The 26,895-nt window shown below is 38.1% G+C and overlaps 1 protein-coding gene across 1 annotated transcript; it reads right to left on the bottom strand.

Annotated features, from left to right (window-relative positions):
- Window positions 1–498: 498 nt before the first annotated feature.
- Window positions 499–25,723, bottom strand: LOC131254669 (uncharacterized). Its single transcript, XM_058255391.1, has 3 exons — window positions 24,916–25,723; window positions 2,326–2,552; window positions 499–913 (listed from the first exon to the last, which is right to left on the bottom strand). The coding sequence occupies exons 1-3, from the start codon at window positions 25,137–25,139 to the stop codon at window positions 906–908; spliced, it is 459 nt and encodes a 152-aa protein (XP_058111374.1). The 5' UTR covers window positions 25,140–25,723; the 3' UTR covers window positions 499–905.
- Window positions 25,724–26,895: the final 1,172 nt, after the last annotated feature.

Below are 26,895 nucleotides of genomic sequence, written 5' to 3'. Positions count from 1 at the left end.
TCGTGTGTGTGTGTGTGTGTGTGTGTGTGAATCACTAGAAATCTTTTTGAAAGAAAATGCATATTACGGGGAATGGGACCTGCCGCCAGGTGTGGGCAGTGTTGGACCCACCCAATCAGTCTGCACCACAAGCAGGTTGCGGTCCCACTCCAATTGTGATGACAAGGGTAGAAAGCACAGCTGTGAACTCGAAGATTTCAAAAGAAAGCACAGCTGTGCATTTGCAGGAACTAACCAAAGCATGCACCAGTTAGTCCACCTAAGCAGAGATGCTACCGGTCCCAACCAAATACCTCAACGACTTTGCATAGGCGGGACCCTTAGGTGGACCGATTGGCACATGCTTGGGTTGCTTCTCCCAAGTGCCCAACTGCACCTAGCATTCTTCATTTCTCAAACTGTCCAAATGCAATATACAAATAAATTCCCCTCAGACGTGATCCCCAACTCTGCAACAGAAGCTACAAGAGCAGCACCATATAAAACAAAAAATTAATTAAAAATAAAAGCCTTTCGCAAGTTTATCATATAAATGGACATGAATAGAAACAGCCAAATCTTATATAAATATTGGTTGTGATTGAATCTGTGGAATTGGAAGCTACAACCAGCCTTTTAAGCCTTCTAAAACAAGAACAAAAAACCTCAGGAAAGCTAGAATACCATGTTACACGTGCGATGATTCCCCTCTGCAACCATAAATCAAACACCCCTTTGAGACGGGTCCTGCTCTTGATCATCTAGACTCCACAACTGTCATAGTTTTCCACAGACAATGGCAATGGAATCAGATCTGATTAAAGCTTTAGTAATGACCATTATAATCAGCAGATTGACTTGGGCTATCTCATGACCCCAAGGAGAAGCGAAGGTCAGCAATGACAAAAACAATCAAGTTTCTCTGGTCAAACACCTGCATGGAAGATACTGAAATCAATTTCGTCGGGTTTGTAAAAGTGAAGAAATTCTAGAAATGACTGACAAAGCAATCCAATATTTAACATCTTGAAAGCAATAAGGATAACTCTGTGAGATATTTACGAGGATAACCAGTAGAACTAATGTGCAAGTTCAAAAACACCACTTGATTTTAGAGAAATCACACCTGAGAGACTGGTTGAATCAGTAAATCTCTGATGTCTGTTTTATGAATGTTCATAAAAGATCAGATATTTTCACAGCTAAATGCTTCGAAGTCCTCAACATGTAGGCATGCCAAAAGCTCATGATAACAGTAACCACAAGCCTATCTTATAGCTCGTTATGTGTTCATGGCACAAGGTACTGATATCCAAGGAACTCTCACTTGGTCAGTGGCCATTATGTCTAACATTACGTTTTCAAGGAGAAAATGAATCCTTCTGTTTTAACTCATGTTCTTGTATATGATTATGAAAGGTGCTTATAAGCGGTGCAGCAACGTTTGAACAGATTTTTCCATATAAACCTGTCTTTTAGTCCAATTCCACAAAAAACCCTCCCTTATTGGTTTCCCCAAATAAACCCCCATCTTTTAGACCGTTATGTCAAAAAGCCCCTACCGTCACAGCCTTCCATATGAACAACATACACTGTATTTTGTGTATGACTGAAACGCCCATAGTTATTTACCTATCATTTCTAGGGCCACCATTAAGTTTATATGCAATCCAACCCATTCATAAGTAGGGCTGTCAACAGGCCAGGCTTGGGGTTGGTCTCGGCCCAGATTTTGAACTGTTTCAGGCTGGGCAGTCGGGCCGGGCCTATTCAAAATTCCCATTTTGGCCGGCCTGAGCCTGGCCCATTGACGCCCCTATTCATAAGGCTACCCCCACTAGGATGAAAGGAAAATACAAAGATCAGCCTGATCCAAAACTTAAGGGTTCAAAAATGGTTTCAATGGTGGGCATAAAATAAAAGCTCCATGGACCCACCACTTTGTCTGTGTGAAATCCACTCCGTCCACCATCTTTTACAGCTCATGTTAAGATATGAACCCAAAAATGAGGCAGATCCAAGATTGGAGTGGACCACACAACAGGAAACAGTGCCAAACGATCATTTCCGTGACGGAAAAACAGTAATTTCCAAAGGTCATTTTGTTACTTCTCCGTTAGTCAAAAGTCAAAATGAGGGTGTTTTTTACAATATCTTGAGAAGATAGGAGTCTTTTTGGAAATACCAATAAGGGAGGGGTTTTGGTGGAATTGGAACAAAAGATAGGGGTTTATATTGGAAAATCCCATGTTTGAAAAAAAGACATCAATCAGTTTTTTCTTTCAAAATATTCAAAGAAGGATTTTAATATAAACAATCAATGGAAAAGGGGGAAATTGTGCTTACTTGAACGAAATCGTGGCGTAGGAATATCTCGCAATTCACGTCTTATACACAACCATTCACCAAGCAAAGCCATCACTGCAAGACCTGTACCATTTACAATCCACCATGTGATAGAGGATGGCCAGCCTCCATATATGATGCATATAAAAAGATGGATTATGTAGAGGGTGGCCGAAAAATCTAAGCACTTCTTAGCCCTCTCAACCAAATGAAGCATATAGCTAGCCCTGCTCAAGCAACAAAATCATATTAGTGCACGTCCACTTATTTGCCAACCTACTACCGGGATCAGTGATTCTAGAATTTATAGCAATAGACTTAGACCCCGTTTGTTAAATCTGAAATCTAAAGACCGAATCTGAAATCTGAAGCCTGAATCTGAAATCTGAAGTCAAAAAACTTGTTTGATAATTATGGCTGAAGTCTGAAAATTAAGTACTGAATTTAAAAGAACCTGTTTGTTAACAAACATCTTTAATGTCTGAAATATGTTAATTTGACACATTTATCCCTTTTCTCCAGTTTGGAAATGTTTTACATTATAAAGAAATTATTTTTTATTAAATGAAAATAAAATCATTATATTTAATTCAAATAAACTAAAATACTTAATAGAAAACTAAAATATCATTATTCATAAGGCCCTCAATTCCTCTTAGCGGGAAGATTGTCACTATGAGTCGTGTAGTACTTTGCACCAGTAGCAACAAAACCTTCAAATAAGGCCCATCTTAGTGTATGTGACCCCAAAAAGGGTTTCAATGGTAGATGTTCAATTCCCCGCTGCTTTTTGCAGTGTGGTCCACTTGATAATTCAATGTCTTATTTTTCGTCTCAAGCCTTAATATGAGCTCGCCAAATGGATGGACGGTTTGGATATAACACATACCTCATGATGAGACCCACAACTTGTTGACGTCAATACAACAACTATATAGCTGGTGTGAGGTACACCAACCAATCCGCATTCTACTTGGACGCGGATTAGCTACTGATAGGTTGAATAGCGAAATTCGCTACTGAAGTGACGTCACCAAGTTCTGTGGGCCCACTGTGATGTATGTGGGCCCCACTATGATGTATGTGCTTTTTCTACACCGTCCATCTATTTGGAGATTTAGATGGAGATTTAATTTTAGGGCATGAGTTAAAGAATAAGGCAGATCCAAATATGTAGTTGACCCCACCACAATAAACAGTGGGGCGATTGATGCCTATTGTTGAGACCTTACTAATGCTTACCGTGATTTTTATTTGAAATCCAACCTGTTCACAAGTTAACACAGACATGAAAGAAGGGAAAAAACAAATATCAGCTTGATCAAAAACTTTTGTGGCCTATTTAAGTTTTTAATGGTGAGCATCACTCTCCCCACTGTTTTCTGTGGTGAGGTCCATTGGAGCTTTGGATTTGACTCATTCCTTGGATCTTTACCTAAAATTATACTTCCAAATGGATGGACAGCATGGATACAAAACATACATCATGATGGGGCCCACATAACTTGGTGACGTCACTTCAGTAGTGAGTCTCACTACTCAACCTCTCAATATCCAATCCGCATCTGCAGAAACAGATTGGCTACTTGGCTGGTGGTCGGTGTATGTGGGCCCCACCATGATGTATGTGTTTCATCCATTTCGTCCATCTATGCTTCTAGATCATTTTATGGTATGAGACCAAAAATGAGGTATATCTCAATCTCAAGCGGACCACATTACAGGAAAATAGTGTTGAATGAATGTCAACCATTAAAAACATTTTGGGGGCCATAAAAGTTTTGGATCAAGCTGATTTTTGTTTTTTACCATTCATCTGAGCCTGTATGACCTAATCAACATATTGGATGTCAAATAAACAGTACAGTGGGCCACAGGAGGACTTTAATGGTGGATATCCAATCACTATTGTTTTCATGTGGTGTGGTCCACCTAAGATTTATATCCCTCTCATTTTTGGAATAAAGCCCTAAATTGATCTTTAAAAATGGATGAACGGAATAGATGAAACACATACATCATGGTGGGGCCCACAGAGCACCAACCACCAGCCACGGGAATGGTGGCAGGGGGAGTAGCCAATCCGTTTCCACACGTATCTGCACCAACTATATAGCTGGACGCGGATTGCGTCCTACCCCCGCCCGGACGGTAAGCCGTCCGGGCAGGGCTCTCTGGGGCCCACCGTGATGTAAATGTGTTATCCGCGCCGTTCATTACTTTTCTCAGATCATTTAAATTGTTTATCTTAAAATTTACGTAGGTCCACAACCTAGTGGACCACACCAAAGGAAGCTGCAATGATAATGACACCCATCGTTGAAACCAGTGATAATTTTTGATGGTGTGGTCCACTTGAGTTTTACATGTACTTCATTTTTTGGGCTCATGCTCTAGAATGATCTGAAAAAGTTGATGGACTGTGTGGATCAAACACATAAACCATGGTGGGGCATAAAGAAGTTTCACAGGTTAAAAGTTGATTTTGTATTGTGCAAACAATTTAAAAGAAAAAAATTGCCATAGTAACTTGAAAAGGGGTAATTTTGGAAGCAAAAATTTTTGTTTAATGAAAAATTCACAGAGCGCATTCCATGTTCACCATTAAGCCAAACTCCTATAACGGAAAGACTTCAGTGAAAAACCACTTAGCGCTTTCCTTCTTCTGTGTTAACAATGCATTAACAAACACCACTAAACACGGAACATTTTCCCAATTCCGCGTTAAGTGCAAAAATTCAGCATTAACAAACAGGCCCTCAGTGAGAAAATTGAATGTTGGATGAATGCCTTACAGCACTCGAAATGAATTATTTATCAAGTTTCTATGCTCAAGTGTCTTGTTAATGATTAACAATGGCCACGGTATGATAGGAAACAGCATGTTATGGAGGCAACTTCTGTTTAGAAATAGTGAACTTGAAATGTATGTTTCGAAGCTATCAGTATGCCTGCTGGTTCCATAAGTGCAGACATGGTATTTTCAGTATGCACTCAATGTCAGCAAAGGGGAAAGATGGGGTGCTGAGTTTCAGAAACACATAGTTAGTTGGTGCATGATTTTATTGATGTTGGGCCCATGGTTTCGTGATTAAGAACACTGATTTAGCAAGCACCGCCATTGATAGGAGATGACTGTTTGGTTCTTCCAATCAGGGAAACTTTTGCAACATTCCCCACACATGGTGTGGCCCACAAGATTAACAGCCTGGATCACCAAACCACGGGCTCAACATGGACATAATTGTACTTCAGAGAACTGTACATTTCTGAGCCTCGGCACCCAATACTTTCTCATCATCAGATGCCTATAAAAGAATTTAGTTCACTGTTAATATCATGATCTTGCACCCAATTATGCCAATCAAATGGTGTCAAGATTCAAGTACAGTAGCAATAAAATATAAAATGGAGGTAATGCAATCAACATAAAGAAACTCTGGCAAGGAAAAGGATTTCATCAGGAAGCCATTGCATTCACACATATATGAAATAAATATGTTGCAAAATCTGATGTCCAAACCACCTTCCTCAGATTATGAAAAAAGTGCAGTAAGAGGATCACAAGCCATCGCTCGGAATATCAATATCGGCGGGCATATCAGCCTGGAAAAAAAACCGATACAACACATCGTCGCGTATCGGTATCAACCCCATAATCATATTGGGCAGATTTTTTTGAGCCAAAAAAATATAGAAAAATGAAATACTCAAGAATCTATCTTTTGTGTGTGTGTGCGCGCGCGCGTGTTGAACATGTATCAGATGGTGTATCAGACCATTCTTTGGTGAGACTGAAGTATGTTGGGATGACCTACTGTAAGCTGTGATGTTGAGTCTTTTGGGTATAAATTGTTGATCTATGTCATAAACTGATATTGATATATTATTAACACAATAATCTATCAACTATTGAACTATTAAAGGATTCAAATCATAATAGCAAACACATATTTCCCAATCTGATATAAATTTCTAGCCAAAAAATGGGCGAAAATACGTTTAAAATAAAACCATAGCATAGAAAATGTAAATATATGTTCAAAGAACTTAGATATATGTTTAAACAACATAAATCTATCATTCCAGCAAAGAAATTTTGATTTAAAAAAGGCTTTAAAAGGACAAAAAATGGCCCGAAAACACAACTAAATAAAAATCCAGCAGTAATGGTAGATCTATGCTAGAAAACATAGATTTACCTACATCAAGCAAGAAGAAGAAGAAGAAGGTTTTTTACCATTTTTTTTTTAAAATTTCCCCAAATCGGGCAACTGGTGTTCAATCCTTCAATTGGAGTGCAAAAATCTTGTTTTAATCTTCAAAACAGTAATAGATTTGGTTAGAAGTGGGCATAGAACAATCCCTAAGCTAAAGAAATTCGAAAGGATAAGCAAAAAAAGGGGAAAAGTGGAAAATGGCAGTCGTTTATGTTTTGATGCCCATATTGGTCGACTGATACGGTATGCCGTATCGGTGCTGGTACAGGCCACTGATACAATTTTTTTTTTTTTAGGATAGGCCAGTACAAACATGTATCATATATCGTACCATGCCGATAAGGATTTATATATATATATATATATATATATATATATATATATATATTCAAATCCATGTCACAAGCCTATTAATTTAAGAAACTGTCTATTCTATCCTGCTTACCTTCCTAGTTTTCCAAGATTAGTGGGTTTTTTTTTTTTTTTTTTGAAAGATAACGATTTCATTAATAGGAGAAAGATATAAAAAAAGGAAACCAAAAGGGAAAGAAAAAGGAAAAGCCTGAAGATTAGCGGGGTTAGCATCGAAAGAAATCTGAAGGTTAGTAGTTGTTTTTCTCGAGGGGTGATGATGTAGTTTGGGCTCCACCGTGTAGGAGGAACCTCGATGAAGAAGAGTTTCAAGAATTTGCAGGGCTTCTTCTAGTGCTGGAAAAGGTTGTTCTGACTGATTCTTGTTCAGATTCATAAAGATGATTAAAAGATAAATCCGGAAAATTTTCAGCCAAATCTTTGTACCGGGTCCTAACTGAGGAGGGGGATAGCGTTGAGATTTCTCCGATGTCTCATGTACGGCATTATGGAGTTTCGTCGAAGCTTGCGGCTTTTGGGTGGCTAGTGGGGAGGAACAGGGTGTTAACTATTGATAATCTTTGTAAGAGAATATGATTCTTCCTAACGTATGCTTCCTTTGCTATCAGAATGCAGAATCAGTGAACCATTTGTTCCTCCATTGCCCTTTCGCTGAGGAATTGTGGGATCTCTTCTTCCAACTATTTGGGGTGCTTTGGGTACTCCCGGGTTCAATAGATAATTTTCTTCTTGCTTGGCATGGTGGGGGAATTGGGAGGTCAAAGAAGAGGATATGGAGGTTGAGTGTCTTAGCAGGGTTATGGGCGATTTGGCTTGAAAGGAATGGTTGACGTTTTAAGAAAAAGAAGGGAAAAGCAATAAATGTTTTTAGGAAGGCTAAATCATTTGTAATAGAATGGGTGTCGGGATTGGATAGTTTGTTCGAACTCCCATTGGGTTGGTAGCAGTGTTGTTGTCTTCTGTTTTTGCTTATTCTTTTGTATTTTTTGGCCTTGGCCTTTCAATGAAATTATCATCTTTCAAAAAAAAAAAGGAGATTATAAAGTTACAACTATACAGAACATCAGTGCCATGGATGTCTCAAGTATAGATCTACTCCACAAGTAAATGCAGGATGTAGGGGATGACACTAGCACATGGATATGAATTTGCTTGATCAAAAACTGAAATAAGTTAACCATGATGAAGTATGACTGATGGGATTTGAAACGCAGCTGTTAGGAAGACATCATATAAAACACCAAACATAGAATCTTAGTTCCAAATGACTTTTCCCATAAAGTTAAATTTAGTTAGAATGTGAAACAAGCAATTGTTAATGCAAACCCCAACAGGGGATGTAAATAGATCAAAGAAAATTAGAAAGAGATTGTGAGAAAGAACTCAACAATCTTATAGCTAAATGCTAGAGACCTCGAAGAACCCCCTCTCTAAATCTTTTACCAAATAAAGAAAACAACAAACCAAAGAAGTTTTATTCAAATGATCATAATAACGCATTACACCTCCATATAGACTTAAACCAAGTAGAGAAATCCTAATAAAAGAAACCAAAATGCCACTGAATCTCGTAACTACCATATGCGCCTTTGCATAAATGAGCCATAACTCACTCAAATGGAGTTGGAATTGCATAATTTTAGGCTCATTTGAAAGTTAACTCAATGGGCTATCAAACGAGACCAATTTCACATCATTCGGACATCACTTGGTACCCCAAAAGTGGCCCACCAAAAAAGTAACGAAAATACAAAAAAGGAAAAATTATTAAATACTTAATCAAACCCTCATAACTAACTAAAATAAATTCTAGAAACATAATGACCATCCATAGATCCTCTCAGCCCCCACAATGTAATCTAACTGTTGATCCCATTAGATCGATCATTAGACCACGGATCTGGTTCAAATCAACAATCCTTTTGAAAATTGACAACGACATATTGTCAAGGAAAAAAAAAATTCTGAACTTCTAGAACAGGAAGCAAGTCCCCCAATGAAGGAAAAGAGTTATCTGTAAGGCGTCTTTAGTGAGAGTATCTACGATTTCATTCACTGCCTGGTTAGACAGAAAAAGTCAACCTTTATGCCCTCTGTTAAATCATGAATTACTTCCATGAGAGTCCACTCAATAACAAGGAAAGAATCATCCCTTTTCATCAAAAGAGTAATGAATAACCCAACACCAACAGCATCATCATAGCCTTGTCCTAGTAATTGGGGATCACTGAACCAACCACCACCTACAGGGATCAGAAAGAGAATGAGAAGAATCATTCACCCTCAAGAAGAGGATGAACATCTGCCAATATGATCCAAAACACATTGTGCTCAAGTTGCACATAGAACTACCGCCAGAATTTAACTTAAGGCACCGAGTAGTTGTCTCCATCTAACCTAACTCACCTCTACCCTTGCCCTTGTCAACATAATTCTTACAATCAAGTCCACTGCAAAAACACTAATCAATAAGAGACAAAGCAATTAGCCAATGACTGACCTTTGATTCCTATATATATATATATATAAACACTATTTGAAACCCCCAGTCCCTGGCTTAAAAAAGACAGCCCTGACTCCATCTGAAAATGGATAAAACTTCCAGCACCTAAGAAACTCCTCAATCAGAATCGGAAAACCAACTTACCTCAAAATGAGACAAAACAAACTCCCAAATGTGCTCTGAAAATGACAAAAGATAAACAAATGGTTCATGGATTCCTCTGACAAGCAACATATAGGCCTCAGATTACATAATGGATTTTTAAAAAGATGAAGATGGTGGCCAGCCAAAATCTTGTTAGATATTGCCATCCAGCAGAAAGCTTGCACATCTTAGGTGCCAAAACATGCAATACTTGATTACAAGGAGACACGAAGAAAAATATCTTATGGGACAGTTGTAAACTCCTCCCCTCTTTACAGATTTGTTGCAGATTCCCTCACATTGTCCATTAACACTGTTATCTCTGAAAAATTGACTGCTTTAACCCTATCTTATATGCAACGTCACAACTAGTTTTAGACACGCATGCCTATTGCATATGTCGTCCAACCCATTCAGCACAGTCACTCCATGAAAATGGGATATGCCAAAATTCAGACTTGATCCAACCATCAGGTGGCCCACCACATGAATTTGGAGGATTTTGGGTGGTTCTCCATTGTTTCTATGGTGTGGCAAACCTGATGATTGAATTAGCCCGATATTTAGGTGTCCTAGATTTATGGTGCAAGGACCCTGTGGATGAGTTGGATGCCATTTATACGTAACAGTGTGCCCCCACACAGGCAAAACAACCTCCTCATATGAGGGTATTTTTCTCATTTGGTAGTGATCCCTATAACATCTCTAATAGGACAGAGGTACTTGAAATAATCCAAACCAGAGGTAGGTGTTTACAACTGTCATAAGGCAGATGGGAAGTGTTAACAATTATCCGAAATCTTATAGAAACATTTAACTTGGAACTTGAGGAAAGTTACTCTAATCATAATTTCTTTATCCAATTTTGCCGTTTGAATATAGATTTTTCTGTTTCCAAATCAACAAGTCTTAGTTGCACAATCCTTCCAACCAAGCGTTGCTCCTAGTACAAATAACACTTCAGACTCGCATTCCCACACCCAGTGTTCGAAATATTGGTATCGCGTTACATATCACATCCTTGGGATACAGATACATATCAGTTATCGCACAGGATATATCGTTTGTATCGAGTAATTTATCACACTTTTTGGGAAACATTGGGGAAATTGTTGAATTTTAAAATGAAACTTAAGGGATTGTTAAACAAAGACCTTAATACACACTTCTAAATCATAACATCTCAAAAGAGAAGCTATGCATTGTCTAACAGAACTAATGCAACTATATTCAAATTGAATGCATAACATTTAGAGTGTATGTGATGATCATTTCATCAAACACTCATAAATACTTCAAAATTAGTATCAATTGACAGATGGTTGAAGGGTCACAGGCATTAGTGCAATGCAAGGGCAATGCTCAAGGACCCCAGTAGCAAGCTACTGTGGTGGGCCCTCCCCCACAAGAAATTAATTTAATATCATGTGAGCCTATGGCCCACGTATCAGATATAAAGTGTTATGACTTCGTATGAGTTATGCTTATATGCATCTTTAGTGTTATGACTTCGTATGATTCCAAGCATGATTAGAGTAGTGTTAAAAATATTGCTCATGCCTTGCATATACCTTTTTTCCTTCCGTAGTGATTTTTCCGTCTTTCTTTTCTTCGTTCATTTTCTTTTCTTTTCTTTTTTAATTTTTTAGGGATGTCCGAAGGGGGTCATACAACAGTTTTACTAATCATCTAGTGGTAGCTATCTCAAAATTCAATTGTCTAAGTTGCACATTTATTTGATGCCACCTAGGAGTGAGCCCCACCATCCTTCTTATCGGAGATCTGGCCCAAGAGTTATCCGGACAGTTTTGCAGGCCTTGATAACCGCTTGATCAATCTGTGGGCATTACATGAGTGGTCAATCAGTTAGCAGAGTTTATTATTTAGTTGCTAGAGTAAGTCATGCCTTGTTAAACAAGTTTCCCTTTAATATTTTCGTAACTCATTTTCTGGACCACCTTACCAAATGATGTCCGAATGATATGACATTGATCCTACCAGAAAGCAGTGTTCGTAATATCGATACTATCGGCCGATATTATCATTATCGATGGCCATCGATACGAAACCCTTAAGAAGTCTCTCATAAATAGAAAAAGCCCCCGGAATCCTATGTATCGTGCGATATATCGCACAAATATCCTAAAATATCGTGCGATATTGCCGATATTGATTATATATCGGCATATATCGTGATTTTTCCCTTGATTGTATACACGATAGCATCGATATTCATCAATATCTTCTTGTTATAAAAAAAAAAAAAAAAAAAAAATTAAAAAAAGGAAAAAATATTTCTTACCTCAAATCTGCTTGAAGGGGTGGCCTTCAACTGGATTTGGTGGGCCGACAACACCGGATAAGTCTAAAACCCCCTTTTTTTTTTCTTCCGAAGAGAATAGCTTTGAAAGAAACTACATTTTCGTCGAGCTTTTTGGGATTTGGGTACAGATTTTGAAATAGAAAGAAATAAAGAAAGGAGAGAGATTTTTTGGGGATTTTGAATGGATTCCAAATCGCAAAGGTCGCAGGCTGCTCCTTTCACGGAGAAGAAGAGGTTCGGTCTTTTGATTCGAGTTCTCTTAAATTAGGTGCAACTCCGATTACACTTAAAGATGATGCAGCCCTTACGGTGGGGCCTACCTTGATGTGTATATTTCATATCCATTCCGTCCATTTGTTTCGAGAGATCAATTTAAGTCACGGGACAAAGAACTATGAATATCCAAAACTTAAATGGACCCATCATAGAAAACAGTGGGAATTGAACACCTATCATTAAAAACTTCCTGAGGGCCACAAAAGTTATTTTTTCACTCTGATATTTGTGTTTTCCCTTAGTCCATATCTCCATGAACTTATGAACACGTTGGATCTCAAATAAACATTACGGTGGGTCCCACAGTAAGTTGTCAAATTTCAATGGTGGACGTCACTTTCCCCACTGTTTTCTGTAGCAGGGTCCACTTAAGCTTTGGATCAGCCTCATTATTTGGTTTATGCCCTAAAATAATCTCTCCAAATGGATGGACGGTGTGGATACAACAAATAAATCATGGTGGGGCCCACAGTCAGGGTACCACCCACATTGCTAGTTACATGTGTAGCGCAGATTGGGGAGTACCCAACTCCGAGCGCGGTTTCGTGGATCCATTCGATGGATCCCTAACTGTGGGCCCCCTCTGTAATGTATATGTCTTACATCCAAACCATTCATCTATTTTATCAGATAATTTTATGGCTTGATCTAAATTTTAAAAAAAAACATATATAAAGATCTAGTGAACCACACCACATGAAACAGTGTGAATTAAAAGTCCATCGTTGAAAAATTCTTAGGGGCCAAAAAAGTTTTCAATCAAGCTGATATTTGTTTTCCCTTCATCCAGGTCTGTGTGACCTTATGAGCTGGTTGGATCTCAAATAAACATCATGGTAGGCCCTATGAAGGTTTCAACAATGGGGGTCAAAAATCCCACTGTTTTCTGTGGTGGGGTCTACTTGAGCTTTGGATCATCATAATTCTTTGGTTCATGCCCTAGAATGATCTTTCCAAATTGATGGATGGTTTGGATAAACACATACATCATGGTGGGTCCCACAGTCAAGTCCCACCCACATAGTTGTTGAGGTGAATTAGCACGTAAGCGGATTGCTTATTGATGTTGCCCATGCCGAGTTGACGGGTGGCTACTAGATAGTACTCTGTGGGCCCCACCATAATGTATGTGTTACATCCATGTCATTTATCTATTTTTCTGTATTATTTTAGAGCATAGGTGTCCCATGCCTATAGTGAGATAGGTGTCCCATGCCTCTTGGATTAGTTCAGTTAGACAGCACATAGCTTAGGACCCTATACAAAGGAAACCTATTATGTGTATTTATTTTTTGAGATTTTATGATTTAAAAGTATGTATTAAGGTATTTTTTAATAATCCTTGAAGTTTCATTGAAAAATTCAATTATTTTCTCAATGTTTCCCCATGTTTCCCAAAAAGTGTGATAAATTACGCAATACAAAAGATATATCCCGTGCGATAACCGATATGTATATGTATCCCTCATGTGCGATACTGATATTTCGAACATTGCCAAAAAGCATCTTGAGTTAACTTTTATATGAGCATAAAATCATGTGATTCTAGTATAAACGGAATGAGTTATCACCCTTATGACCCATTTATGGGAAGAGCTTTCTACTTCTCCCTTCATTTGTCAAGACAGAATACATGTCTTTTTTACGTGTCCGTTACCACTTGCACCACCCCTTGTGGTTTTCCACCTAAGATGCAGCCACATAGCACAATCATAGTACGCAAAAGCACAAAAGAAGAATAACGATGGTAGAAACAATGTTTTAAATATCGACAATATTGGCCGATATATCCCACGATATATCTTGTATCCCACCTGTGCGATACGAAACGTACAGGTAGTGCCGATATATCCCACATATTCGAGCCGGTGAGCATTTTGAATTTCCGATCCTTCTTTTGGTTTTTTTAAAATTTTGTTAAATCAATGTCAAATGGTTATAAATCCATTGATTTTTCATGTTTTGCATGAATACTCGTAGAGTTGGAGCTTTGATTTGGATATCCATTGGTTCTTCATGTTCTCCATGTTTTTGTTCGAAATTTTCCTTCAAGCAACTATCAATGAAGACTAATTTTGGAGTATTTAGGAGTATTTGATGAGATGATTGTCACATACATTCTAATTTCGAAACCTGAGTATACGTGGTCTGATTTGGTGAAAATTGGGAAAAATTCGAAAATTTTCCAATTTCTTCCAAACTGCTTGTAATGAGGCACTCTAAACATGAAATCAAGCATGTATGAGGGCCGATCTACTGATTTGTCAAGTCCTTGTCAATTTTCAAAAAATAAAAATTATTTTTAATTAAAAATTAATAAAAAGTTTTTTTCTTCAAAATTTCCCTTCAACCAGCTGTCAATTGAGACTAATTTCAAAGTATTCATGAATGTTTGATGAAATGATCATCACATACACTCTAAATGTTATGCATTCAATTTGAATATAGTTGTATTAGTTCAGTCGGACAACGCATATCTAAGGATCTTATGCAAAGGAAATCTATTATGTGTACTTCTTTTTTGAGATTTTATGATTTAAAAGTGTATTGATGTCTTTTTTAACAATCCTTGAAGTTTCATTGAAAAATTCAACCATTTTCTCAATGTTTCCCTATGTTTCTCAGAAAGTGCGATAAATTACCCAATACAAACGATATATCCTGTGCGATAACCGATGTGTATCTGTATTCCAAGGATGTGATACGTAACGCGATGCTGATATTTCGAACACTGGGTAGAAATGGATGGTATCAAAATGATTTTTATTCACATTGAATCAAAAGGGTACAACTTGAAAAAAAAAAAAAAATTTGCCTCTCAAAATACATTGAAAAAATGGTCCCATAAAGCAAACACGTGCGAGAGCACTCAATCTATGAATATGAAACATCATCTATTGAATATGTCTAATTCATCTATGTTTTACAAAATGTTTAGTATGAAATTGGGAACTCTGCCGAAACACAATGCCCAAGATGGTCCAAGTCCAAATAAATGAATAAGGCTGATGTAACACGAGCAGTTAGTCATAAAACTGTCACTAAGAAACCTTCTTTTATTAACAAACTAGTTTTATTTAATTTTATTCAATTATCATCAGTGTTCATATTATCGGCGAAAATTCGATAATATCGCCGATATTATCGGTATCGCCGGAGTTGCAACACCGAAACTTACTTTTTTCGTCTCTTCCTAATATCAGCGAATATTCGGCAATTTTATCGATTTTTCATGTAAAATACAGTTGTCGACTAGAAATCACGGCCATGTCAAGTGCCAACAACTCCTTTTCGACAATAAAAGGGACGATAATATCGGGGGCTATGTAAGTACAAAAAAAGAAAAAAAAATCGGAAAAAAGGAGAAAAATAAACTTTTGGAAGTGTACCTATAGAATCCATTGGATATCCATTGGTTCTTCATGTTCTCCATTGGTTATAAATCCATTGATTTTTCATGTTTTGCATGAATACTCGTAGAGTTGGAGCTTTGATTTGGATATCCATTGGTTCTTCATGTTCTCCATGTTTTTGTTCGAAATTTTCCTTCAAGCAACTATCAATGAAGACTAATTTTGGAGTATTTAGGAGTATTTGATGAGATGATTGTCACATACATTCTAATTTCGAAACCTGAGTATACGTGGTCTGATTTGGTGAAAATTGGGAAAAATTCGAAAATTTTCCAATTTCTTCCAAACTGCTTGTAATGAGGCACTCTAAACATGAAATCAAGCATGTATGAGGGCCGATCTACTGATTTGTCAAGTCCTTGTCAATTTTCAAAAAATAAAAATTATTTTTAATTAAAAATTAATAAAAAGTTTTTTTCTTCAAAATTTCCCTTCAACCAGCTGTCAATTGAGACTAATTTCAAAGTATTCATGAATGTTTGATGAAATGATCATCACATACACTCTAAATGTTATGCATTCAATTTGAATATAGTTGTATTAGTTCAGTCGGACAACGCATATCTAAGGATCTTATGCAAAGGAAATCTATTATGTGTACTTCTTTTTTGAGATTTTATGATTTAAAAGTGTATTGATGTCTTTTTTAACAATCCTTGAAGTTTCATTGAAAAATTCAACCATTTTCTTAATGTTTCCCTATGTTTCTCAGAAAGTGCGATAAATTACCCAATACAAACGATATATCCTGTGCGATAACCGATGTGTATCTGTATTCCAAGGATGTGATACGTAACGCGATGCTGATATTTCGAACACTGGGTAGAAATGGATGGTATCAAAATGATTTTTATTCACATTGAATCAAAAGGGTACAACTTGAAAAAAAAAAAAAAAATTGCCTCTCAAAATACATTGAAAAAATGGTCCCATAAAGCAAACACGTGCGAGAGCACTCAATCTATGAATATGAAACATCATCTATTGAATATGTCTAATTCATCTATGTTTTACAAAATGTTTAGTATGAAATTGGGAACTCTGCCGAAACACAATGCCCAAGATGGTCCAAGTCCAAATAAATGAATAAGGCTGATGTAACACGAGCAGTTAGTCATAAAACTGTCACTAAGAAACCTTCTTTTATTAACAAACTAGTTTTATTTAATTTTATTCAATTATCATCAGTGTTCATATTATCGGCGAAAATTCGATAATATCGCCGATATTATCGGTATCGCCGGAGTTGCAACACCGAAACTTACTTTTTTCGTCTCTTCCTAATATCAGCGAATATTCGGCAATTTTATCGATTTTTCATGTAAAATACAGTTGTCGACTAGAAATCACGGCCATGTCAAGTGCCAACAACTCCTTTTCGACAATAAAAGGGACGATAATATCGGGGGCTATGTAAGTACGAAAAAAGAAAAAAAAATCGGAAAAAAGGAGAAAAATAAACTTTTGGAAGTGTACCTATAGAATCGGATCGTTGATCACGGCCCTATCAAATGATGATTCCGACGAAGAACAAGCGAAATCTTAGGAATTTTTTGAAATTTTCGGGATTTTAGGGTTCCCTTGAAAGAACCTCTTCTACGGGCGTGTTTTTTGGGAGTTTAGGGTTTTGAAACCCTTTTACAGGGAGGACGCGGATTTACTGCGAAAGCTTTTCGCAGGAACTTCCTGCGCTGGAAACCTAAGTGGGACCCACCGTGATGTTTGTGAGAAATCCACTCCGTCCATCCGTGTTCTAAGATATTTTTACAACAAGGGGCCAAAAATGAGCCATATTTAATACTCAAGTGGGCCTAAAATGTGATTATTGAACGTACACAGTTGAAATATTCATGGGGCCACAGAAGTTTTGAATCAGGCTAATATTTGTGTTTTCAGTTCATCCCAGTAGGAATGACATTATTAACGGTATGGATGACATGTAAACATCACTTTCTACCCCAGAGAGTTTTCAACGATAGGAATTTTCCTACCCACCTTTTCCTCTAGTGCGGCCCACTCGAGTCTTGGATCCTTCTCACTTTTGGTCTCAAGTCCTAAAATGGGCTAAGAAAACAGATTTACGGTGTGGATTTCTCAAAAACATCACGTTGGGCCCCACCCAAGTTTCCAATGCAGGAACTTCGGCTTTCGCAGGAAATCCGCGTCCACGGATTAGATGTTACGTGTGGAGCGTGCGACCTCGGTGGCGACGTGGCATGGATGTCACCAAGTTCCGTGGACCCCACCATGATGTATGTGTTATATCCACACGGTCCATCCATTTGGAGAGATTATTTTAGGTCATGAGCCAAAAAATGAGATAGATCCAAAGCTTGGGTGGACCACACCACAGAAAGCAGTGAAGACAATGATTCCTATCGTTGAAAACCTCCTAGGGCCATAGTGATGTTTATTTGTCATCCAAGTTGTCCATAAGATCACATAGTCATGGATGAAGGAAAAAAACAAAAATTACACGGATCCAAAACTTCTATGGCCCTATGAAATTTTCAACGATAGACGTTCAATTCACACTATTCACTGCAGTGTGGTCCACTTGATCATTGGATATGCTTCATCTTTGGAATCAAGAGCTATAATTATATGGTAAAATGGATGGACGGAGTGGATAAAGTATATAAATCACAGTGGGCCCACAGAGTTGACTTGGTCCACTCAAGGTAATAATTTACACAGTGCGCGGTCGACTTCCCACGTCCAACTCGTTTAGGTCTCCAGGGTTGGTGGCTCGGGTCTCTATGGGGTCCATTATGATTTGATATATTTTATCAATACCATCCATATATTTTGCCAGATAATTTTAGGGCATGAGCCCAAAAATATGGTAAATTCGCATCTCAGGTGAACCACACCAAAGGAAGCAGTGGTGATTAAATACTCACCGTTATAAACTTCCTAAGGCCATTGTAATGTTTTTTTTGCCATCCAACCTCTCAGGTGGTCCATTTGATCATTGGATATGCTTCATTAGAATCGAAAACACAATTATCAGCTTGATCGAAAACTTTTTGTGACACCTTAAAAGTTTTTAATGGTGGGATTCAATCGCTACTGTTTCCTTTGGTGTGGTCCACTTGAAATTTGGATCTACCTCATTTTTGGGACCATGTACTAAAATGATATGCTGAAATGGATGAATGGGGTGGATTTCTGGCATATATCACGGTGGGCCCATGGAACACTGTCCAATAGCCTCCTCGTTATTGGCAACATGATAAAGCAGATGCGTCACAGTGGGTAAACAAAGTCCTTACGCCAGGACATGATTTGGCTAGTGACGTTAGCCAGATGGCTAGTGGTTGGTGCTATATGGGCCTAATCGTGATGTATTTATTTGATCTACGCTGTCCATCCATTTTTTCAGATCATTTTAGATCTTGATCCAAAACATCAAGCATATATAAATCTCGGGTGGACCACACCACAGGAAATAGTAGCGATTGAATGCCCACCATTAAAAACCTCCCAAGGTTCATTGTAATGTTTATTTGACATCCAACCTGTTGATTAGGTCATACAGACCAATTTGATGCAAAACTTGTGGCCCTTAAGAATTTTTTAATGGTGGGCATTCAATCAACACTGTTTCCTGTGATGTGGTCCACTTGAGATTTGGATCTACCTATTTTTTAGGCTTATTCCATAAAATGATCCGAAAAATTGGACGGATGCGTCAGTATGTCGAACAAGTGTCATATCCAAGCCATCCATCACCAAGTATACCACTATATAGATTCCATGTCTCCAGAAAGGTGTACTTTTTTAGTTCATTAACTGTTGCATGGCTTAATTATTATATGTTAATTGCATTTGTATTATATGAATTCATTTTGGTTACAATTGAAGTGATTTCTTACAACAAAGCATGATTTTTGGGCCCCATTAAATGAAAACTTATTATTTAATGCATTCTTTTTGTAATTTTTTTATTCCTAAATATGCAAATATGTGTATTTAGGCATGCCCTGAAGTTTCACTGAGAAATTCCATCATTTTCCCCATGTTTCGCCATTTTTCTTCACATTTCCGGTTATCGATGATATTATCGACAATAACGATATTATCTCTTTATCTCCAGTCAGCGAAACTTGTAGCGATACCGACAACTCGAACACTGATTATCATCATCATCATTATTAAGAAAGGGGGGCATGAAGTTCAATACAAACAGGAGGCTAATACATAAGAAAGCCAATCAAATGAGGATTGAGGTGGACGAAGCCACTTGCAGAAGGAAGAACATAATCCATCGATTCTGACAAAGAACAAACAAGATGTTTAACTCTAAGGGCCTGTTTGGGAAGCAGGAAACTGTTTTGTGGAAAACAGTTTTCCATAGGAACTACATTTCCACTGCTTGCTAGTGTGGAAAACATATTTCCAGAAATGGTGGAAAACTACAGTTTTCTATAGAAACCCCCTAAGTTCTCCTTGACAAAACCATTAGAAATTAGATCTCCAAATCACAGGGTAAACTCAAAAAGGTAAGCCACCTCTCCTTTCGCATCTCTTTATTTCTCTATCATCTTATCTCGATGTTGGCAATCAAAGATTCCTTTCCAAAAAAGATGTTGGCAATCAAAGATGGGGCCACAACATGGACAGTCCAAATAAGTGACCGGACTATTTCCATTATAATCAGTATCACCCCTTCATCCTAGCCACTGACTGGATGTAAGTGATTTTTTAGCAGGGATTGACAATCAATGATGGGTTCCACATGATGGATGGTCTAGATCACTGATTAGACATTTTCTATTGTACTAAATATGGACCATCCATTTTCCTACCCATCAATCAGACAGTTAACCATCATCTTATCAGAGTAACTTTTAAGATGTACATGCGATCAATGGTGCATGTGCACTGCGTTTTACCTTAGTAATAAGCTTTTCAGCTGTGTAATTTAATTGAACTGATTTGCTGGGGGGGATCTATAACCAGAGCTAGCTCCACGTGATAGACGATCCAAATCACTGACCAAATTCTCTATTGTAATAAATATGGACCATCCATTTTCCCAGACATTGATCCTATGCGAGGCTCATCCGATCAAAGTGATTTTTTTAGTATGGATAGTGAGCAAAGGTGGGCTCCATATGACAGAGGATCCAAATCAAAGGTGTGCTCTTGGCGGGCGAGAATACAAACAGATTTCCATGGAAAAACTCATTACAAAACAAATAGAGAAAAACAATTTTCCATATAAAACACATTTCCATTTCCGTGAGTTTTCCAACATTTTCTTTTCCTGGTTCCCCAAACAGGTCCTAAAGATAACATCAGCGACATGCAAACAAATTCCATTAAACATTGCATTTGTGATTGTTATGTTCATACAAAGGATAATGACATAAAGCACAACTCCCAAAAAAATTGTTCTTTCAGGAATGTCGAATCCTCTACATTTCGAACAATTGTTGGGTGGTTCTAGGCGTGGTCCATGCCACATTAAATTGCCCCAGGACCCAACCCCTAAACAAGTTGTTATTACTGTGTTTTACCGCATGGCAACAAAAAATTTGTTTAAAACCAGGATAAGCAAAAGGAAAATGGGTGAAAAGAGATTATGAGAATCATCTCTCCCCAAAGGACAAACAAATAGATATAGAAGGGAACACACCTCAAAGAAAGCAACAACAGACCCTCAAACAAGCAGGAAACAAGAGTCATTACAGATTTCATGCAATAAGAAGGCCCCCGTCCCACAAAATAGAATGGTTAGAAATTCCTCTATATTCAGGAAAGCAAGAAGCCCAGGTAGCAACCATAAAGAGAATCTTCCGCTTTGAGGTTCTCTGTCGTCTCTAACTTATCTTAAAAAATCCACGAGCTTCTCTCAAGCCAAATTCCCCACAAAATTGCATCTAGAATCAACATTCATGTCCTGTAACCATGGAGTTGAATGGCTCCCCTCCCAAAATCATTGAAGGGTGAATTAGTTTTATTAAGAGCATCCAATGGGCAAAGTTCAAAGCACATACCCATTCCTATATTACAGTTGGGCAGTGTCCAACATACTCCAAATATTGCTAGAACTACACCCCTTAAATTCCTTAGGAGTACCTGCCCAAAAGCAAACACAACATCTAACTTCTTTTTTCTTAATCGATAGAGCATCTAACATTTCTATCACCCTTGATAGTGAATGCAATTGTTGTTGTCAAATAGCATAAGCGATCATATGTGACCCAAGCAGGTTGTGAGCATATGCCGTCACACAGCCCCTAAAAAAATTTACATTTTTTAATCACATAAGTGATGGCATAATCACGTACACAATCGCATAACCACATAAGCTCATCACATAATCACATATGCCATGAGATAATGCTCAATCAAGGTATTCAAAATCGGTTACGTAACGGCCGCTACGTAATGGTAACGGTCATAACCGTTACGCATTACGAGGTCGAAACGGCCATAATGGCCATTACAGAAAAACGGACCATAACGGTCCCGTAATGGTCTAGTAACAACATTTTTAAAAAATAAAAAACGGCTATAACGGCTGATACGGGGGCTATAACGGCCGTTATGGCCCCTATCATAACGGTAATGGTAGTGGCCGTTACGGCCACCGTTACCGTTTTGGAACACCTTGTGCTCAATGGTCATAAAACTGCATATGTTACTATGGTATATGCAGTATATGCTCCAAAATGGCATATGCGATAGCATAAGCACTTATGTAATCGCATATGACAACACTAAATGCAATTTATTATTATTTTTTAGAAGTTCTATTGTTTCTTTCCTTCCAAATGGACCCTAGAACCACTAAGAATCAAAAGTTCCATAACTTCTCCATGGGACCACCTTTCCCAACTTCCAAAAGTGAGGATATCAAAACCGGCATTGAGCATGCCATGCTGAACTGGAGGAAACGCCGTTGCCACACAGCATTCCAAATAGAAAGCAATGTATAAAATAAGTGATCCACCAATTCCTCGTCTCTTACACATACAAAGCATCCATTAACAATGATTCTCTATCTATTTAGCAAATAGTCAATAGTCAGCACCTTATCCATCTCACAAGCCAAGAAAAGCCAACCAATCTATGGGGCACTTTGACTTCCCAAAATCAAGCTAATGGAGCACTCACCCCCTCTCCACTTTTCTTATATGATCAAGTGTTCGAAATATCAATATCACGTTACGTATTGCACCTGTGGGATACAGATATGTAATGGTTATCACATGGGATATATCAGTTGTATCGCGTAATGTATAGCTGTTGTTGGAAACATGGGGAAACATTGGGAATTAGGTCAAAATTTTCAATGAAACTTCAGTGATTGTTAAAAAAGACATCGATATACACTAATAAATCAAAACATTACAAAAAACAAGTGCACGTAATAGGTTTTCTTTGTATGTGGTCCTAATGTATGTGTTGTCTAACTGAATTGATGCAAGTATACTCGTATAATTTATAAATGTAAGAAGACGTGTGGAAACACAAGCAATACATACAAAAGCACAAAAAGAATCACTAGATCAGGTTAAATAATGTTTGATTTTATGATTGGATATAAAGATTGCTACCGATTTGCGAGAAATTGTGATTTTTTTTTTCAATTTTCTGCAACTCAGCCCATCTCATCCAAATCTCGAAATTGAAGCTCCCACTCCATGATTTTTCATGATTTATAACAATTTGATACTGATTTAACATGATTTATAGAGAAAAAAACGATCAAAAATTGAAAATGCTCACCAGATCGAACATATGGGATAAATTTCACTAGTTGTGTGTTTCGTATCGCATAGGTGGGATACAAGATATATCGTGGGATATATTGGCTGATATCGACTACTTAAAACACTAGTATGATCAAAGAAAGTTCTAACAGAGAATCTTCCATTTATAGCCCATTTCATGTCCATAGTGATTGTGCCTCAGATAAAGGAGAATAGATTGGCATGTACAGATCGGCAAAGCATGAGAATGTCAACGATAGCAAACCCAAACAGCTGGGACAAGGCCATTATGGTGATGAAGATGAAGAAGATGTTTAGCATGGAATGTTAACTGGCATACCATATGCAACAGCAATACACAATGTTGTTAACGACATCTCATCAACATTGCTATGCATGATATGTATAACAAATAAACCCCCATAGTATGGTGTGCTGTAACGGTTACAGTGGCAACTGTTATGCGTTATGGGTTCGTAACGGCCATTATGGAAAAAATGACATGTTACGGGGCCAACACAGGTTTCTTACAAAAAAAAAAAAAAAACCGTAACAGTCGTTACGGCCCGTATCATAACGGCAACAGTGGTGGCTGTTACTCATGTGTTTATGCATAGTGCAATATAAGCAACTCAAATACATCCAATACTAAAAATAAAAGAAAAATTACATATAATATAATTATGTGCTTAATAAAGGCTTGTGTTTTTTCTTGAATTTCCATCACTTTTAATATATTTGTTATTGACGCATGTCAACGATAGCAAAAGGTTGTATGACCTTCCACCAAACCTTGAGCTTTCCCAAAAATTGTTTGGATCCAAGTCAAGCACAATATCTAGGACCAGCTATAATTTTGATGAAGAAATTATTCTACAGTTCATTACCTGGAAATCTTGACAAGTATAACCATTTTTTGTTGTTCAGAGTGTTTTGTTTTTGAGTCAGGTGATCATAAGTTTGGTGGGAAATTCACACTAGGGAAACTGAACTAATTGATATCAATTCTTGAAATAGGGAATTTTCTTTCAAGCATAATTGCATGTGTTTAATATAACAGTTCTATTTCCGTACTTGGTTTCCAACAACAAGAAACTGAGACAGACCAAAAAGCTCATTCATAACAAACAAAAGTAACTCCCGTTGAATTCAATGCTAAAATGAAGTCAAGAAGAGTATAATTCGATCCAATAAAACATATCAACTACAAAGAAATATAGTATATGCCCGGTTTTCTGAATTCTGACGAGTGGGACCCATGCTTTGGTAATGCAGAATATTGTTCTGCTGCCTCCCACCATAATGGATCAAGCCACAAAAGTCTCCTACATTGGAAGATCCTAGCCACCAATCCTTGGATTCTTTTCATTTGGATACTGACAGCTGTTGTATTTCTCTTCTCAACCATCCGTTTGTATGCCACAAATTGAAATGTTTTGATTTTCCTATCAAGGAGATCTTCTGCATGTGCTACACCCACAGTGGGATGCAACCAAAGCATGGCACCACATATACTGTGGAAAGTCTAGAGTTGCAAATCTTATAATTCGCCATTAATTCAAGCCCATAGAAATTAAAAGAAAAAAAAATAATTTCGAACGCAAGTGCTTACCCTGCAAGAGCGCTGAGAATAAATGAAGCAATGGCACACCAGCCGGTGATGGTAGAAGCAGTGAGGGTTGAGTAATCGAAGAAATATATGAGGCTCATCCGAGACACGCGGAACCCAACAAGGATTGACAAAAACACGCCGAGAGTAAGATAGTATAGACATTGAAGGCAAACAATCTGGCCGACAATGAGCCAAGGATCCCATACCACCGCCCCATAGAACATGACTTTCTATAATCTCTTTCCACTAACCCAGATCCTCAAAATGCTCGAATTCCCGTAAAGGTCCGATCCGGAAACTCCCCAATTCTCCGAATTTCTACCTCTTTTATCTTATTTTTCGAACAAGAGTCCCCAAGTTCATGATTCTCTCACTGGCGTCTAGCTTAGAAAACCGAATTCCTCCATTCCAGCAGAGAATTGTATACAGGAAAGCAGAAATCCGTGGGAACAGGAAACGGATCGAGTTCGATCGATCGGAAAGAAAATGATAGAGATCCAGAACAGGATGGAGATTTGGAGATCGGATTTCCCAATTCGAGAGAAAAAAAAAAAAACCCTAGAAATCACGATCTGACGATGCGATCTCTCTGATTACGGCATCGGCTTTAACTGATTTCAATGACGGTTGCAAGCATTGAAGGGTAAGTTTCAAGAGGAGAGAAGGAGATAGAAACTGACGAAGATCTGAATCTGAAGGCGAGCAGCGAACGGCTGAGATATGCAGAGAAAGGTGGAGGGAGAAAGGGATATCTCGCCCTCAGACCTCAGTGCAGAGAGAGAGAGAGTCACTCGCTGTCGCTTGGCTTTCACGCGGACAGGGAATTCCTGTGAAAGCCTTCCGCAGGAAGTTCCTGCGCAAGGATTCTGGGTGGGACCCACTTGAATGTATGTGAGAAATCTATTCCGTCCATCTGTTTTGCAAGCTCATTTTAGGATGTTCCACCAAAAATTAGCTGGATAAAAAACTAAAGTAGGTCACACAAGAGGAAAATTTGGGGAAAGAAATTCCCACCGTTGAAACCTTCCTGGGCTCCACCTTGATGTTTATATGCTATCCAAACCGTTTATAAGGTCATTCCCAATGGTATGAAGTGAAAAAGCCAGAAAGATACAAAACTTTTATGCCCATAGGAATGCTTCAACGGTTCTTGATGAATTCCCACTATTTCCTCTTGCGTGGCCCACTTGAGTGTTGGATATATCGTGTTTTTGGTTGCACGTCCTAAAATGATCTCAAAAAACGGATGGACGGGGGATTTCTCACAAACATCTATGTGGGCCCCACTCAGCATCCTTGCGCAGGAACCCTTTCACATCGGATTTTGTGTTTTCCATAAACCTTGAAACTACGAGAGCTTGTTCTAAAAAAAATTAAAGATCTCCCTAATTCAAAAACAATCACGTTCACCTCCCTAAGCTTCATCCGTACTACTATACGTTCGAAGGTTACAAGCAAATGGGTGTAGATTCGTTGCACACATGCCACTGAGACACGTGTGAAAGATATGGGCTACTCATCTGGTGGAGCCCATCATGAACATTGCCCAGCCCAAATTTAGGGTGGTCCAGTAATGATGTGGGTCTTAATGAACGTTCCAGATTCAGGGCATGTGTGAGGAAGCATGTTCATGGCCTGTCCTAAAATCGAAATGCTCCAGCAAGTATGCCATTCATCAAGTGGTACCCACATGCCCTACCAAAGTCAAGCTATCCCACTCTTTAGGTGGGCCATACGTCCGGTTGAATATAGATTGCTGGTAGTTTGCTTACCAGCATGATTACGGGCTATGAATATTTGTGGGCCCCACCTCATGAATGGCTCACATCCTGCACACAAGTGTATTGATTGCTTACGTCTTGAAGCACACCAATAACAAGCATTGCACATATGCAAGCCTGAGCACCATGAGATCATGGATGTTTTCAATGGACGGTTCTCACAGTGCATGTTCTCTGTACAAATATTAAGGGGTCCACT

This window comes from Magnolia sinica, chromosome 1 (genome assembly GCF_029962835.1).
Source record: "Magnolia sinica isolate HGM2019 chromosome 1, MsV1, whole genome shotgun sequence".
In the NCBI taxonomy this organism is placed as follows: domain Eukaryota; kingdom Viridiplantae; phylum Streptophyta; class Magnoliopsida; order Magnoliales; family Magnoliaceae; genus Magnolia; species Magnolia sinica.
Note: the sequence above shows the minus strand (reverse complement) of the source record. Positions and strands in the feature narration are given on the sequence as shown.